The sequence below is a fragment of the Labeo rohita genome, chromosome 6, assembly GCF_022985175.1.
Source record: "Labeo rohita strain BAU-BD-2019 chromosome 6, IGBB_LRoh.1.0, whole genome shotgun sequence".
In the NCBI taxonomy this organism is placed as follows: Eukaryota; Metazoa; Chordata; class Actinopteri; order Cypriniformes; family Cyprinidae; genus Labeo; species Labeo rohita.
Window position 1 is genome coordinate 7,435,053 of NC_066874.1, and position 17,511 is coordinate 7,452,563.

A 17,511-nucleotide genomic window follows, 5' to 3' on the forward strand; every position below is an offset into this window, starting at 1 on the left:
TTGCTTGCTTATTTATCTTTTGTATCTTTCATATGTGATCCTGGACCACAAAATTAGTCACAAGGGTCCAGTTTTTTATATTTAGATTAAAACATCTGAAGCTGAAAAAATAAGCTTTCTATGGATGTATGGTTTGTTAGGATAAGACTATTATTTGGCCAAAATACAACTATTTGAAATTGTGGAATCTGAGGGTGCCAAAAAAATCAAAATATTAAGGAAATCGCCATTAAAGTTGTCTAAATGTAGTTCTTAGAAATGCATATTACTAATCAAAAATTAAGTTTTGATATATTTACGATAGGAAATTTACAAACTATCTTCATGGAACATGCTTTACTTAATACACTAATGATTTTTGGCATAAAACAAATTTTCAATAATTTTGACCCATACAATATATTTTTGGCTATTGCTACAAAATACACCCATCAATATATTTATTATATATATATAATAAATAAATAAATAAATAAGCAATAAAAAACTATATATATATCATCCACTGATTTTCATTCAAAACACCATCACTACATAAATCTCATTTCTTTATCTGTGTGACAGAGTTCTGTGGATTATCAGAAGCTGCAAGATGCCTGCTCAAAATATGAATCCATGGCCCTTCATCTGAAAAGGAGGAGGAAGGAAGCCGAATACACGCTTCACTTCTGGAAGAGCTTTCCTGGGAAGATGACCGTGAGTCACCCTGCTGCTGTCAGGCCCTTAGCAGCACTTTACCTGTCAAGTGCCAGTCAGTTTAATGCACACCAGACAGCCAGGTGCTCTTCCTGCTGAGCAAATGGTCTTATTTCAGTGCACTTGTGGAGGAGCGCTAAAACGTGGATGAAGTTGGGCTGTTAATTAAGAGTTCTCCTTTTCTTTCAGGACTCTCTTCGTAAACCGTCTCGCCGGCTGATCTGCGAGAGCAGTAACAAGGCTTTGACTCTTCAAAACGCAGGCCGTTTTTCCGTCAACTGGTTCATCCTTTTCAACGACGCGCTGGTTCACGCACAGGTTTGACCTCCTGTTTATACTTTCGTTTCACTGCTATTTCAGTATCATTTCTGCTTCTGTTGATCTCATCCTTCTTTCCTTACATAGTGCTTTCACTTCAGTTTTTTATTTGCTTACAGGGCCAAACTAACAAACTGTTTCCAATGACTGATGTTTTAGTGATGTTTATCTTTGTTTTGGTAGGGCATGGTCCCCTATAAGAGTCTTGTAAGTATGGGCTGTATGAATGAAGAGTTTCCTCCGTAGCATACTGTCCCCTAGTGCCCAAGGATGCACCCTACAGCTGTAGTGTTTTGTTTGGCCAGTGCTGTTGATAAAGGAATATTCTGAGATTAAATAAAGCTTTTATTTAAAGCATGGGGTATCCAATTAATCCAGAAAATAATTTTGACACATCTATAGAAACCAAGAAGACATGTCTATGCTACTCAGTGACATTTTTAGTGTAATTGAGATACTATTTCAGTTTTTATTAGTATTTTGAATTTGTTTTTTCGTGTGTGTTTTTATTTAAAATTTAGATACGTTTTTGTAACTTTGATTTTTGTTAGTTTGTCATTTTTAGCTGATTTTTTTTAATCTGCCTAAATTGTTTTATTGATTTTTATTTCAGTTTTAGCTATTTTAGTACTTCATGTTAATATTAATCTTGTTTAGAAATGTTGCCTTTTTATTTTATTTTATTTTATTTTATTATTTTTGTGTTTATTTATATGTATTTTTTGATTATTTATTTATATATTGCTTATTGCGTATGCATTTATTGCTTGTTTATTTATTTTTTGCTTATTTATATGTATTTTTTACTTGCTTATTTATCTATTGTTTATTCATATGTGACCCTGGACCACAAAACCAGTCATAAGGGTCATTGTTTTTAAACTGAGATTTATGAAAAAGCTGAAATAAGAACTTAAGTTTTGATATATTTAAGGTAGGAAATTAATAATTATGACCCATCCAATGTATTTTTAGCTATTGCTATTTTCAGCTATTTTTATTTCAATTTTTGGTATTTTAGTACATCAAGTTAAACCTAATTAAGTTCAGAAATGTTCCCTTGGCAAATTTGTTATTTTATTTTATTTTATTTTGTTTTATTATTTTTGTGTATTTATTTATATGTATTTTTTTGCTTATACAGTATATATATATATATATATATATATATTGCTTATGTTTTTTTTTTTTTTACTTGTTTATTATTTTTTGCTTATTTATATGTATTTTTTTGCTTGCTTATTTATCTTTTGTTTATTCATATGTGACCCTGGACCACAAGACCAGTCATAAGGGTCAATTTTTTTAAATTGAGATTTATACATCATCTGAAAGCTGAATAAAAAGCTTTCCAATAATGTATGGTACTAATCAAATCAGAAATACTAATTAAAAATAAACTTTTTATATATTTACAGTAGGACATTTGCAAAGTATCTTAATGGAATATGATCTTTACTTAATATCCTAATGATTTTTGGCATAAATAAAAATCGATAATTTTGACCCATATAATGTATTTTTAGGTATTGCTATTTTTAGCTATTTTTATTTCAGTATTTTAGTACGTCAAGTTAAACATAATATTTTTGCCCCAAAAACTTTTTTTTTTAAATGTTTTTAGTTTGAATTTTAGTTATCTTATCTATAATAACTAGTGTTTTGCAACAATTTATCCAAAAGAAAAGTTTTTGTTTGCATAATATATGTATGTGTACTGTGTACATTTATTATGTATCTATAAATACACACACAAGCATGGATATTTAAGAAAAATATATTATGTTTATATATTAAATATAATTATATTATATAATATTAATTATATAAACACATACACAAAATGCATGTAAATATTTTCTAAATATACACATAATAAATATACACAGTATATACATATATTTTTTGTAAACAAAAACCTTTCTTTTGGATGAGATTAATCGCAAATAATCGTTCCACAGCACCAATAACAACACTGATGCAAGTCACTTTAAAATAAGACAAATTTCAAGGTGGATGAATTTTTGGTTGTGTATTACTAACTTAGTTCCTCTGGGTGAAAATTGGCTCCAATAAAAAGTACTTTACTGAGAGTTATGTCAGTTACATCATGTTATTATACTTTTGCATCAGTGCGACTGTTTCATATTTTCATCTTTTGTTGTGCTGTGCAATCTTTCAATAGGCTTATATTTGAAATGCATTATTGGACAAACTAATGGATGTTTCAAAATGATTTTCTGTGGCCACAGATGCTGTCAAGAGAATTTAAGTTGTATTTAACTCTGAATATTCCTTCAAAGAATCAATTAAAATTGCATAGTATCTGTAGTAGCTCAGTTTGAACCTCTAGAACCTTTAATTCCTGTAATACTTCATTTAGACTCAACCTTGTCCAAAATGTCTTGTTCCTGTGTGGTATAAAACCATAGAAAGATGACAGTACATCTGGTTGGGTACATTCCAAGGCTTCCTGCTTGCAAACCCTTTGTAAAAGATTTTCTGCATAAATGTACCTGATTGTAGTAAGGGGCATGTTGTGCTGGATGGTTTTATGTTGAACAGTAGTGGTTCTGTTTAATGCTGAGTCTCGTCTTGTACCAGTGAATATTTGAGATGATAATCCATTATTTTCCTCCCTTTTGATTTCCTTGATATTTTTTACAGTGCGTGTATGTGTCTGTTTTTCCTTTCATCAGCATTATCCCTTTCCATCCTATAAGAGCAAAAATTTGCTCTAGGAAAAGAACCATATGTTCAACGTTTTATATTTTAAAATACTAGTCAAGTCAACAATCAACAACAACTTTAAACCAACTAACAGTTGGTTTATGCTTGAGATGCACTTGTGTTAAGTTTTTAACAAATGTTTCATGGCAGCAAAATGTCACCATCATTATTATTAATTCTATGCTATTTAGTCTAAATAAATGAAAAATAAAACACTATAAAACTAAATTCAGATTTTCAAATGCTAAGAGTGATTTTAGGCCTCATAGCATATGCTGCTATTCAGTGCTGTTCAGTTTTATTTTTGTTTATTTATTTATTTATTTTTAATGAGGAATGCATTAAATCAATGGCAGTAAAGACTTTTTAACATTGTAACAAAAAATATTTCAAATGCTGTCATTTTAAAACATTCCATTCATCAAAAATGTAGCAGTTTCACAAAAATGATAAGTAGCACAGCCATTTTTAACTGTGATAATAATGTTTCTTGAGCAGAAAATCAGCATTTTCGAATGATTTCTGAAGGATCATTTGACACTGAAGACTAGAGTAATGATACTGAAAATTCAGCTTTGCGTTACAGAAATAATGTATATTTTAAAGTATATTAAAATAGAAACTGGTATTTTAAATTGCAATAATATTTCACAAAATTATTTTTTTCTGTATTTTTGATCAAATAAATACAGCCTTGATGAGCATAAGAAACTACTTTAAAAAACATAAAAAAATCTTACTAATCCCAGAATTTTGAACGGCAGTGTATGTTTCACAATATTATTTTTATATGTTTGATCCAATAAATGCAGCCTTGGTGAGCATTAAAGATTTCTTTCTAAAATATTAAAGTTAAGTTATTTGTGTTTTTAAAGATGCGGTAAAGGTAACCTAAATGAAATGACACAGGAGAAATGCATGTAATATACTGTATGAGTAGATCCTAATATCTGCTAATAGTCCTAATATCTGCTGATAACTGATATGGTACTGATATATTATGCATCACTTATCAGAAGTAGACAGAATTTTACAATCCTCATGCATTTATTTTCTGTATGCTGTTCTTGCATTAGTTGCATTTCTTTTTTTTTTTTAACCCCTCCTAGTTTTCCACTCATCACGTCTTCCCTTTGGCTACATTGTGGGTGGAGCCTATTTCTGAGGAGAACACGGGGATGTGAGTGTGCCAGTCATGTTTAGTAGCTATATGTAATTATGAGGTGTTTTGAAGAGTTATGAAGTTTATGTGGTTCTCTGCAGATATGGTTTAAAAGTGACTTCACCCGAAGAGAGCTTCACTCTGCTGGCTTCATCCCCAGCTGAAAAGGTAGATCTGACTTGACTCAAAATGATTATTTCGGCACAACCGGTATAGTTGGTTAAACACAGATGTCCTGATTTCTAGGCAAAGTGGCTTCGTTCTATAAACCAAGCGGTGGAGCAGGCGCTTAGTGGACTACTGGGACATGATGGGATACCTCCTTCTACGGGGGTGACGCAGAGAGCAGATCCGCCCATTTCACGGACAGCATCATACACGTTCTATAAAGACAGTCGACTCAAGGAGGCCACATATGAGGGCCGATGGGTCTCAGGGAAACCCCATGGACGGTAGGTCATCTTCTTAAAGTATAGTTCGCCCAAAAATGAAAATTCTGTTCTTAGTTTATCGGCCTCATGTCGTTATAGCTTCATAACATTACGACTGAGCCACTGAAATCACATGGACTATTTTAATGATGTCCTTACCAAATTTCTGGGCCTTGAACTTGGTTGCTGTCTGAAGCACTCTGATTTCATCAAAAATATCTTCATTTGTGTTTAGAAGATGAAGGTCTTATGTTGTTTAGAACGACATCACGGTGTGTAATTAATGACAGAATTTCTGTTTTGAGTGAACTATCACTTTAAAACATGGAAGATGATGATTGGCTATGTCTGCGTTCTAGGGGTGTGGTCAAATGGCCTGATGGACGAATGTACACAGGGGCATTTAAGAACGGCTTTGAAGATGGGTTAGTGGCACCATTTTTATATATATATATATATTTTAATGCTCATGTCTCCTATTTTTTATTTCTGGAAATATTTTAAATACTGTTTTATTTGCAGTTTTGGAGATTATGTTGTGCCAAACAAAAATCTGAACACCTGTGATCATTACCAAGGCCAATGGAAGGATGGCAAGATGCATGGCTTTGGAACATTTAGGTTTGTGATTGTGTGTTTATTTTAGTATATGATTTTTCTGTAATGTGTATGTGTGTTTCTGTATGAGCACTACCAATTTTTTTTTTTAATGTTTTAGAAAAACTTTTGTAAGATGTTTTATATGCCCACCAAGATTGCATTTATTTGCTCAAAAATTCAGTAAAAACTGTAATAATGTGAAATAATGTTACGATTTAAAAAAACTGTATTCTATTTTAATATTTTTTAATCATGATACGTTTTTATAAATAGAAAGTTAAAAAGATCAGCGTTTATTTGAAATAGAACTCTTTTGCAACATTAGAAACATCTTTACTGTCAATTTTGATGCATCAATGAACATCTTTTTACATCTTTGGTGCTGTTTCTGTAGTTTATTTAAAGCAAAACTCATGTCGGGCTCTACTGTAAAGACTTGTTGTTAAATGATTGTATTCTGTTTTCTTCAGGAAAGTATGTTGTAAAATGATTGTTAATACTAAATAAGCATGTAAATTAGTGATCTGAAACTTTTGAACATAGTGTTTGTTGATGTTATTTGTTTCGATTAACTGAGAGTGTGTGTGTGTGTGTGTGTGTGTTCAGATATGCCTCTGGTGAAATATACGAGGGCTCGTTTCAAGATAACATGCGTCATGGTCATGGGATGCTGCGTAGTGGAAAGCTGAATTCCACCTCGCCCAGCGTCTTCATCGGCCAGTGGCAGTATGACAAAAAATCTGGCTATGGAGTTTTTGATGACATCACCAGGTAAGCAAGAGAGAGTAAATTCACAAAATGCTTTGTGGCATTTTTATGCCTTGAAATGTTTTGAAACATTGAAATGTGTTTATTACATTAAATGTAAGTGTGTGTGCAACTACTAATTGTGTTTTGTGTTAGAGGGGAGAAGTACATGGGCATGTGGCTCGATGATCAGCGTCAGGGGAATGGAGTTGTTGTTACACAGTTTGGCCTGTACTATGAAGGTGCTTTCAGCAACAACAAAATGATGGTGAGATGCACACATTTGTTTTTATTTAAACAGTGTAATGATGTGATGCCATTTTATGTTATAACTATATTCACAGTATATCTTGGCCTTGTGTGCCTTTTTGCTTTTATAAAACAGTTACTACACAATAAAAATAATTCAAATTATATTTTTTAACAAGTTGAACAAAAGAAAAGCTAGCTAGTTTTTTTCCTACGGTGTGGTATGTTTTACTGTTTTTGAGGTGCATTTGATCCTACACAGATGATAAAACGTGACACACCCAGTCTGTTTTGCTTTTAAAGTACGAAGAAAGAAAATCTTCACATTATTTAAAGTTGCTATTTGTTTCTCTCCAAGGGCACTGGGGTGTTACTCTCTGAAGATGACACTGCATTTGAAGGAGAGTTTTCAGAAGACTGGACTCTAAATGGAAAGGTGCTACTGCTCACAAACACAAACAAACACATTTATCTTTTTTTTTTTTTTTTTTTTTTTTTTTTAAAGAAGATAATACTTTTTTCAGCAAGGACACATTAATCAGTAGTGACAGTTAAAACATTTAAAATGTTACAAATGACTTCTGTTTCAAGTAATGCTTTTTTGAAACATTCTATTCATCAAAGAATTCAGAACAAATGTTACACAGCACAACTGTTGCCAACTTAAGAAATAGAAAAATGTTATCTGTGCACCAAATCAGCATATTAAAATGATTTCTGAAGTGTCTTGTGACACTAGAGACTAGAGTAATGATACTGAAAATTCAATTTTACAATCATAGAACTAAATTACTTTTTAATATATATTAAAATATAAAACAGTTATTTTAATTTTAATATTAAAAAAGATAATAATATTGTCATATTAATTTTATAATATTACAAATAACATTATTAATATTATTAAAAATATTTAGAATAATATTACAATCTCTAATATTAATTTTTAAATGTATTGTATGTGTATATTCACACAAATAAGCCTGTTGTCGTCTCTTTCTGCAGGGTGTGTTGACCATGCCGAACGGAGATTACATTGAAGGCTCTTTTAGTGGGGTTTGGGGAACCGGATTAAAGATGTCAGGTTCATACTACAAACCCAGCCTCTACGACTCTGACAAGGAGAAGGCCCATGCACTGTAAGAGTTTCTGTTGATCTCTATAGCACAATTCGGTATTAAGCGACATTATCAGTTTTGATGAGGAACCAATATGTTTTTGTGATTGCAGTAAACTGGGCAGGTTAGCAGTTCACTCTGAAGAAAAGTGGAAGGCTGTGTTTTTGGAGTGCTGGAGCAGGCTAGGTTGTGATTCTCCCGGACAGGGACAAACCACTACAGCGTGGGACAACATCGCCGTAGCGCTCACTGCTAACAGGAGACAGCAGAGAGACAGGTACACTTGAACACATACACACTCTGACACTCACAGATGATTTCAGCAGAGCCTGGGGCCAGTTGCATAAACTTAGCCTCTATGTTAACACTGTGTCTTAAATATGAGTTTGACCAACTAGCTGTTAGCAATATTTTTGGATTCAGCTTAGACTAATCTACACTTTAACTGAATAAAAAAAAATTATGGCCAGTGTTAAAGGAAAAAATTGGATGATTAACTTCTAAGACTAGTTTAAGCCATTTATGCACCTGGCCTCTGATGTTAGCATGGTGCTTAGATAACAAATCGGTACTCTAATAAGCAGAAAAATAATACATATCATACTAGGTGTGGGTGGTTTGACCAGATTCTGAAATTATAGTATGAGTAGTGTTATACAAATGTAATGGTTCATTTCACAAAATTAATAATTTATATAATTAATCACATAAGGTAATGGCTGTTTTTGAATAACTAATTAATTGATAAATGAAAAATGCTTCATCTGATTTTGCTTTTTTTTTTTTCTTTTTTTTTTTTTTTTTTTTTTTTGAATTTGATGGGTGTAAACCTATGCAAGCCCATATCTGCCACCTATGAGAATTCTTTAAATTAATTATGATGTAGTTGAAATTATGAGATACTAAATTATAATTATGAGATAACTCAAAATTATGACACAAAAAGTCATAATTATGGTTTAAAAAATCTACTTTTCTTGTTAGAATTTAAACTTTGTCAGTTAAGAGATAAAAAGTTCAATTTGTTAGATAAAAGGTCTAAATTATAATATAAAAAGTCATATTTTTGACTTAAATGCATTTTTTGAGTCTCTGCACATAGAATAAATATTAACATAAGAGTAACAGAAATAAAATATAAAAAGTCAGAGTTCAACGTTCAACAAAGTCATAATTTAGACTTTTTGCATCATAATTCTGACTTTTTATTTTTTTTTATTGTCATTTTTATGACTTTTTTATTATTTGATGGAAATGTGCTTCCACTCGAACCAAATTATTTATAACAAATAAATGCAGAAGTAAATAAAATCTATTTATAATCTTGGATGAAAATCTTGTCGCAGTGCATTATGGGATTACCTTTTCTGTGAATGATTGTGAATTTGATCTATATATTTACATATGCATAATTTATTTTTTTTTTTATCTAGGAATGGATCTCCCAAAGTTTTGGAACATGAATATTAACTGTATTTTTAAATGTGTTTTAAATGTTTATATGTGTGTGTTTGTGTTTCAGTCCAGAGTTATTGAGTCGTTCTCATCACAAAACGCTGGAGAGCCTAGAGTTCATTCCTCAGCATGTGGGTCCTGTGACATTAGAGGTGTATCACACAATCCGTCGGTACCTTGTCAAGGTATGCATTGCCTGATGTGTGTACTGACACTGCCAAACTCATTTACAAACATAATATTCTCTGTTTTTGGCCCTTCTAGTAGTTCAGTTTTCTGATGATTTTGCTGATGATGATATGTTTGACCCCAGGCATGTGATACCCCACTGCATCCTCTGGGTCGGCTGGTGGAGACATTGGTTTCGGTGTATCGTATGACGTATGTTGGTGTTGGGGCCAACCGCAGATTATTGCCTCAGGCTGTCAATGAGATCAAGTCCTATCTCAGCCGCATCTTCCAGCTTGTCAGGTAAGTGTGTTGGCTGGACTGAAAGCAAAGTCTGTTTTAAATGTTGTTTCCGTGAATGTTTATGTATGTGTTTGTGTTTAGATTCCTCTTTCCGGATCTGCCAGAGGAAGGAGGTTCACTGGCCGACCCTCCAAAAGAGAAGGGCGGTTCAGACCCTGCTGGGAAGCAGCTGGAGTCTCCTAAACCTGGGTAAGTAAGATATCTCACTTATGAAAAAAATAATACATGGCACACTAGGGATGGGTGGTTTGACCAAACTCAGATATTACAGTATGAGTAATTTTATTTTATACAACTGTAATGGTTTATATCACAGACTGTTCTTTACTGGAAAATAAACAAAACAATTGTTTATATAATAAATCACCACAAGATAATGCCTACATTTAATTTATATCTTAAAAGTACTTTACTAATTTGATTATTGTCATAATGGCCGCAAACCTATGAAAGCGCATTTCAACCACAATTATGACACAAAAAGTAAAATTATAAGACAAAAATTATGACATATGCAAGTCATAACTATAAAATAAATTGAAATGATGATATACTATCAGGTTCAGGTTTACAATTTTTTACAAAATTATGAGATACTAAATAATAATGAGGTAAGTTGATATTATGACTTGTAATTATGAGATAAAAAAGTTTAAAGGGGTCATCGGATGCAAGTTCATTTTTTCATGTTGTTTGAACATTAATGTGTGTTGGCAGTGTATGTACAAATCTACCCTATAATGATAAATAAAAATCCATGCAGTGGTTTTTAATTAATCTGTAAAAATATTATTCCTATTTTCAAATCGAGCCGTTCTCAGATGCCTGTCTCAGAGGCTGCTCCCACGATAGTTGATTGACATGAGCGTCTTACCTCAGACCCGCCTTAAATCAGCTGTAACAGTCCAACCTCCATTGTTTCAATGCCGGAGCAGGGATGTAAATTAGACAAGATTATCTCCGATTGAGCGATTGAGGTGTTGTGTTGCTGGATGTAATAATGAACATAGTGGTCGTCATATACTCCTGACATCTGAGCTGCTGAAGATGCAGTGGATTACGTTTGTTTGTGAAGGGAGTGCACTTCCCGATCTACATAAATGCATCTATGTTCGCGCAAATCATTCGTGATCCAGCTTCACTTACAGCAGAAGTGAGTATAAGTGTTTTTTTATGAATCTTTCTGATCGCCTTTCCTAATAACGTGCTAGTTAGCAAGTTAAGCGGCTAAACGCCGGTAATTGTGGCTAAATGCGGCTAAAGTAAACAGGCTCTTTGCATTTAAAGGACAATCCCTCAGAATGGGGTGATATTTGCAGAGCTCATTTTAACAAGGTAGAAAGGGTGTTGATTTACACAACCATTGAAAATTTTTAACCAAAGTATATTATAGACTTTTCATTAAGACCCTAAAGAATCATATCAACTTGTGGAAAATGGGCATCCGATGACCCCTTTAAAGTGATAATAAATTCTGAGATAAAAACTAGTTGTAATAATTTAATCATTTTGTCATTATGGCTTTTTATCTCATATTTTGTTTTTCATAAATTCAGTTTGTGTGTTTGTGTGTGTTGTAGGTGTGTGGTCAGCAGCTCTGCTCTTCTCCTGCCAGTGCTGTTGCCCCGTCTCTATCCTCCTCTCTTCACTCTCTACGCTCTAGAGAAAGAGAAGGAGGATGATGTGTACTGGGAGTGTGTGCTCCGACTCAACAAACAACCAGACCTGGCGCTGCTCGCCTTCCTCGGGGTGCAACAGTGAGTCCAACACACAGCTACACTGAAATACTGAGATAAACGTACAGTAGATTTGCTTTATCCTCTAGTGATCCATCCTACTGACACTAATACCTGTTTTCATAGGAAATTCTGGCCTGTGACTGTTACAGTACATGGAGATAAACAACAGGTAGTCATAAATGGCATTTTATGATAGAGACTCTAAGGGGCCATTCACACAAAGTTGAAATTCTTGTCTTAAAAATGCAGCACTCAAGATGCAAGTGCAACGGTCATACATGTCCATCTAGCACATTTACATAGAAAAACAATGGAAAAGTAGCACATTGGAATGGAAAAATGGATTCTGTGTGAAAAGCCCCTAAGTTTCTTTTAAAAAGTCTCATAAATCTCTCATTGAGGGCAATATGTTGATTATATTACCTGAAATAAGAACATGATGAAATACTCAAAGTATTTTGTGGGTTTGTAGGTTCTCTCAAGCACTAAGGACGCCTGTTTTGCCTCAGCAGTTGAGACTTTACAGCAAATAAGGTTGGAGATTTAAAACAATTTCTGGCTAATAACATTTAAAGTTTTTCTCTGGTAACTTGTTTTTTAAGGTTGTTTCTCTTTATTTCGACAGCACAACTTTTACCCCCTCAGATAAGCTTCAGGTCATCCAGGTGACCTTCGAAGAGATAACCCAGGAAGTACTTGCACTTCTGAAACAGGATTTCTTGTGGTCTATGGACGACCTGTTTCCTGTCTTCCTCTTTGTTGTTCTGCGTGCACGGTAAGGACAAGATCACAAGCTCCTAAGGCTTTCTAAGGCCCTGTGTTTTTGGAGTATGTATATACACTATCACTGAAAAGTTTGGGATTGTTAAGATTTTTTAAATGTTTTTGAAAGAAGTCTCGTATGCTTAGCAAGGCTGCATTTATTTGATCAAAAATAAGTAAGTAATAGTAAGAACTGTAATAATATTTCACATTATTGCAATTTAGAATAACCATTTTTGAACATAATTAAAGGGGTGATGACCTGAGAAACCAAAATTGCCTTTATCTGTTGACATATAAGAGGTCATTGTACTATAGAACATCCTATAAGTTTCAGAACTCAAAACTTTTTTGTTAGTCTAAAAACAGCTTATATTGGCAGTTTGCCAAAACAACAGCTTTTGGAATATTTCTATATGTGACCATGAACCACAAAGCCAGTCTTAAAGGGGGCAACAGATGCCCATTTTCGACAAATTGATATGATTCTTTGGGGTATTAATGTAAAGTCTATAATATACTTTGGTTAAAAATTCTCAATGGTAATGTAAAACAACACCGTTTTTACCTTGCCAAAATCAGCTCTGAAAAAATTATCCTGTTCTGGTCGAGGTTGCTTTAAATGTTAATGAGCTCTACTCGTCCCGCCCCTCTCTTCTCTCTGTGGAGTGACGAGCCTGTTTACTTTAGCCGCATTTAGCTGCATTTAGCCGCTGAACCTAAAAGCAGGACAGAAAATAGCCTGTTACTTCTAAATTATATTTTTTGATGTGAAAATCTTGATAACACTATAAGTGGACCTCTAAGAACAGTACAAAATAAAAAACAAAGGCAGTTCATGACCCCTTAAAATACAATTTATTCCTGTGATGCAAAGTTGAATTTTTATAGCAGCCATTACTACAGTCTTCAGTGTCACATGATCCTTCGGAAAACATTCTGATATGCTGATTTGATGCTCAATAAAGAATTCTTCTTATTAATGTTTAAAACAGTTTTGCTGCGTAATATTTTTGTTGAAACCGTGGCACATGAAGATCAGATCACACAAGACAGTCATGACGAAAAATATCGGCACCCTTGCAATTTTGACAGAAAATGCAGCCCTTGTCTCAGAAAATTGTTGCAGTTGCAGATGTTTTGGTACTCGCATGTTTTGTTTTTTGTTTTGTTTTTTGCATTGGAACAACACAAAAAAACAGAAAAGAAAAGTCAAATCTGATATAGTTCCACACAGAACCCAAAAAATGCACTGGATTGGCACTAAATACTTGGTAGGTATTTGGAAAAATAACTGAAATCAGTCGCTTCTTGTAACCATGAATGAGTATCTTACTCCTCTCTACTGGAATTTTGGACCACTCTTCTTTTGCAAACTGCTCCAGGTCATTCAGATTTGAAGGATGCCTTCTCCCAGCTGCTGTTTTGAGATCTCTCCACAGGTGTTTTATGGGATTCAGATCTGGACTCATTGCTGGCCATTTCAGAACTCTCCAGTGCTTTGTTTGTAACCATTTCTAAGTGCTTTTTGAAGTGTGTTTCGGGTCATTGTCCTGCTGGAAGACCCATGACCTCTGGTGGAGGCGGAGCTTTCTGACACTGGCCACTACGTTGTGCCCCAAAATTCTTTGGTAATCATCTGATTTCATGATGCCATTCACACAGACAAGGCATCCAGAAGCAGCAAAGCAACCCCAAAACATCTTTGAACCTCCACCATGTTTGACTGTAGGGACTGTGCTCTTTTCTTTGAAGGTCTCAGAAAGATTTCTTTTTCCGTAAACAGTGCCATGATGTCCTTTACTAAAAAGCTCTACTTTTGTCTCATCTGTCCACAGTACGCTCTCCCAGAAAGATTGTGGTTTTGTCACATAAGTTTTTGCAAACTCCAGTCTTGCTTTTTTATGCCTTTGTGTCAGCAGTGGTGTCCTCCTGGGTCTCCTACCATAGCGCCCCATGTTTTATTCAGATGACAACGGATAGTGCGAGCTGACACTGTTGTACCCTGTGTCTGCAGATCAGCTAGAATTTGTTTGAAGGTTAATTGAGGTTCTTTATCCACCACTTGAACAATCCTTCGTTGTAATTTTTCATTAATTTTGCTCTTCTGTCCACGTCCAGGGATGTTAGCTACAGTGCCATGGACTGTAAACCTTTTGATGATATTGTGCAGGAACAACAGGAACATTAAGATCGCTGGAGATGGACTTGTAGCCTTGAGATTGTCCATGTTTTTCCACAATTTTTTATCTTAAATCCACAGACAACTCTTTACACTTCTTTTTTTTTCTCCATGCTCAGTGTGACGCACAACACAAAGGTTGAGTCAACTTTTCTCCATTTAAACTGGTTGCAAGTGTGATTACTATATTGCCCACACCTGTTACTTGCCACAGGTGTCTGAATACAAATTACAGGAGCATCACATGCTTAAAAAAACAATTATTTCTTACAATTTTGACAAGGTGCAATTATTTTAATTTTATCAAGTTTGACTTTTCTTCTCATTTTTTATGTTGTTGCAGTGCAAACAAAAACAATAAGCATGTGAGTACCAAAACATTTGCAATTGGAACAATTTTCTGAGAGAAGTGTTGCATTTTCTGACAGAAATTCTGACAGAGTCAATATTTTTGGCCATGACTGTATTAGGCATAAATGTGGTTTTAGAAAGAGAGTATGTGTTCCTTTTAGACTTTGACACAGCTGTTGTTCTCTACAGGATAAGGAATCTGGGGTCAGAGGTCAGTCTCATCGAGGACCTAATGGATCCATGTGTACAACATGGAGAACACGGCATCATGTTCACCACACTCAAGGTATAGGTTCTTTTTTTTTTTTTTTTTTTTTTTTTTTAACTTGCTGCAGAAAAATTACAGTATATAGTGTGAAACAATTCAGTCTTAAGGTGTGGTTATATCAGCAAAACTTCTGAGAAATTCGGTTGAAAGAAAAGCTTCAGCGTCTGTTGTCAGTAGTGTAGCGATGCATGAAGCACGGCTCATACAGAAGACGTTTTCAAAATAACAAGCTTCAGTAAAATCTTTGTGACCAGTTCTGCAAAACCTGTGTGGAGAAATCAAAATAACTGGATTTCATATACACAAATTAGTTAAACATTGGCTAATGTGACCACACTAGGGCTGTCAAACACGATTAATCGCATACAAAATAAAAGTTTGAGTTTGCCTAATATGTGTGTGTAATTATTATGTATATATAAATACACACAAATTCATGTATATATTTAAGAGAAATATGTTATTTATGTACAAAATATTTTTATTTATATATAATATATACATATACTAAATATTTCTTAAATATATACATGAATGTGGTTTTATATATATATATATATATATATATATATACAGTCATGTGAAAAAGTTAGGACACCCTATTGAATTTCATGGTTTTCTGTATCAGGACATAGTAAAAAATTATCTGGTCCTTGGCAGGAAAATAATTAAATAAATAATTTGGAAAATAAATCCTCATATAAACATCATCACATGACATATCACACAGTGTCATTTTTTATTTAAGAAAAATACAGCCAAGAGGGAAAAGCCATATGTGACAAGGTTAGGACACCCTATGAGTCAATTACCTGTAGATCCACTTTTAGCAGCAATAACTTGAAGCATTCATTTTCTGTGTGACTTTATCAGTCTCTCACATCGTTCTGGAGGAATTTGGACCACTCTTCTTTTCAACATTGCTCCAGTTTATTGAGGCTTGTGGGCATTTGCTTATGCACAGCTCTCACCACAGCATTTGAGTCAGGATGAGCTCTGGACTTGGACTGGGCTGTCGATTCTTTTCTTTTCAGCCATTCTGTTGTAGATTTGCTGGTGTGCTTAGGATCATTGTCCTGTTGCATGACCCAGTTTTGGCCCAACTTTAGATGTCAGACAGATGTCCTCGCATTTGACTGTAGAATACTTTGATATACAGAGGAGTTCATGGCCAACTCAATGACTGTGAGGTGCCCAGGTCCTGTGGCTACAAAACAAGCCCAAAATGATCAGCCCTCCTCCAGCATGCTTGTCTTTTGGTATGAGGTGTTTGTGCTAATATGCTCTTTAGGTTTTCACCAAACTTGGTGCTGTGCATTATAGCCAGACATCTCCACTTTGGTCTTGTCTGTTCAAAGAACATTATTCTAGAAGACTTGTGTTTTGTTCAGATGCAACTTTGCAGACCTAAACTGTGCTGCAATGTTTTTTTTTTTGATAGAAGAGGCTTTCTTCTGCCAAGCTTTCCAAACATGCCATTTTTGTCCCAAATTTTTCTAATGGTAGTGTCATGAACTTTATCATTTAACATGTTAACTGAGGCCTGTAGAGTCTGAGGTGTAGTTCTTGGGTTGTCTGCCATTTCTCTGAGCTTTACACTGTCTGATCTTGGGGTGAATTTTCTGGGACGTCCACTGCTGGAAGGAGAGGTGTCTGTTTTAAATGTCTTCCACTTGTGAATAAACTTCAAGTTGTTTGGAAATGGCCGTAGTACTCTTCTCAGATTGATGGCAGCAACAATTGTTTCTCTAAGATGATTGCTGATGTCTTACCTCCTTGGCATTTTGTTAAAACACACCTGAAGGCTCCAGACAAGCAAACTGCCAAAGCTGATTGATTAGCAGTGCTTGACTGTTAGCAGTGCTTGACTGTTATTTACCCTCTTGATTCCAATGTTAACAGTAAGGGTGTCCTAATTTTGTCACACATGGCTTTTCCATTTTGGCTTTATTTTGGTTCAGTAAATAATGACACGGTGCAATTTGTCATGTGAGGTTTTATTTTCAAAATTTTAAGACCAGCCAAGGACCAGTTTTTTTTTAATGATGTCCTGATACGGAAAACCATGGAAAAACCTGTATATATACACATACATACATAATAATTACACACAGTACACACACACATATTAGGCAAACTCAAACTTTTATTTTGTATGCGATTAATCGTTTGCCAGCGCTAGACCCCCTTTAGAATGTAAAAGTTCAGTAACAGACAGCCAATCATAAACTG

The 17,511-nt window shown here is 34.2% G+C and overlaps 1 protein-coding gene across 7 annotated transcripts in view; it reads left to right on the forward strand.

Annotated features, from left to right (window-relative positions):
• The window catches only part of als2b (alsin Rho guanine nucleotide exchange factor ALS2 b), a 38,662-nt gene that overhangs the window by 19,075 nt on the left and 2,076 nt on the right, over window positions 1–17,511 (forward strand). For 5 of the 7 annotated variants that reach the window (XM_051112047.1, XM_051112046.1, XM_051112050.1 and 2 more), the window contains 21 exons: window positions 565–696; window positions 886–1,014; window positions 1,198–1,221; window positions 4,854–4,924; window positions 5,008–5,074; window positions 5,153–5,358; window positions 5,697–5,762; window positions 5,860–5,958; window positions 6,544–6,708; window positions 6,841–6,952; window positions 7,292–7,369; window positions 7,939–8,072; window positions 8,164–8,328; window positions 9,574–9,691; window positions 9,820–9,977; window positions 10,059–10,166; window positions 11,558–11,734; window positions 11,840–11,885; window positions 12,189–12,250; window positions 12,342–12,491; window positions 15,201–15,297. In XM_051112047.1, coding sequence (XP_050968004.1) covers window positions 565–696; window positions 886–1,014; window positions 1,198–1,221; window positions 4,854–4,924; window positions 5,008–5,074; window positions 5,153–5,358; window positions 5,697–5,762; window positions 5,860–5,958; window positions 6,544–6,708; window positions 6,841–6,952; window positions 7,292–7,369; window positions 7,939–8,072; window positions 8,164–8,328; window positions 9,574–9,691; window positions 9,820–9,977; window positions 10,059–10,166; window positions 11,558–11,734; window positions 11,840–11,885; window positions 12,189–12,250; window positions 12,342–12,491; window positions 15,201–15,297 — 2,364 coding nt within the window. The remainder of the gene's footprint in view (window positions 1–564; window positions 697–885; window positions 1,015–1,197; window positions 1,222–4,853; window positions 4,925–5,007; window positions 5,075–5,152; window positions 5,359–5,696; window positions 5,763–5,859; window positions 5,959–6,543; window positions 6,709–6,840; window positions 6,953–7,291; window positions 7,370–7,938; window positions 8,073–8,163; window positions 8,329–9,573; window positions 9,692–9,819; window positions 9,978–10,058; window positions 10,167–11,557; window positions 11,735–11,839; window positions 11,886–12,188; window positions 12,251–12,341; window positions 12,492–15,200; window positions 15,298–17,511) is intronic. The other 2 variants (XM_051112048.1, XM_051112052.1) reach the window with 1 other exon arrangement.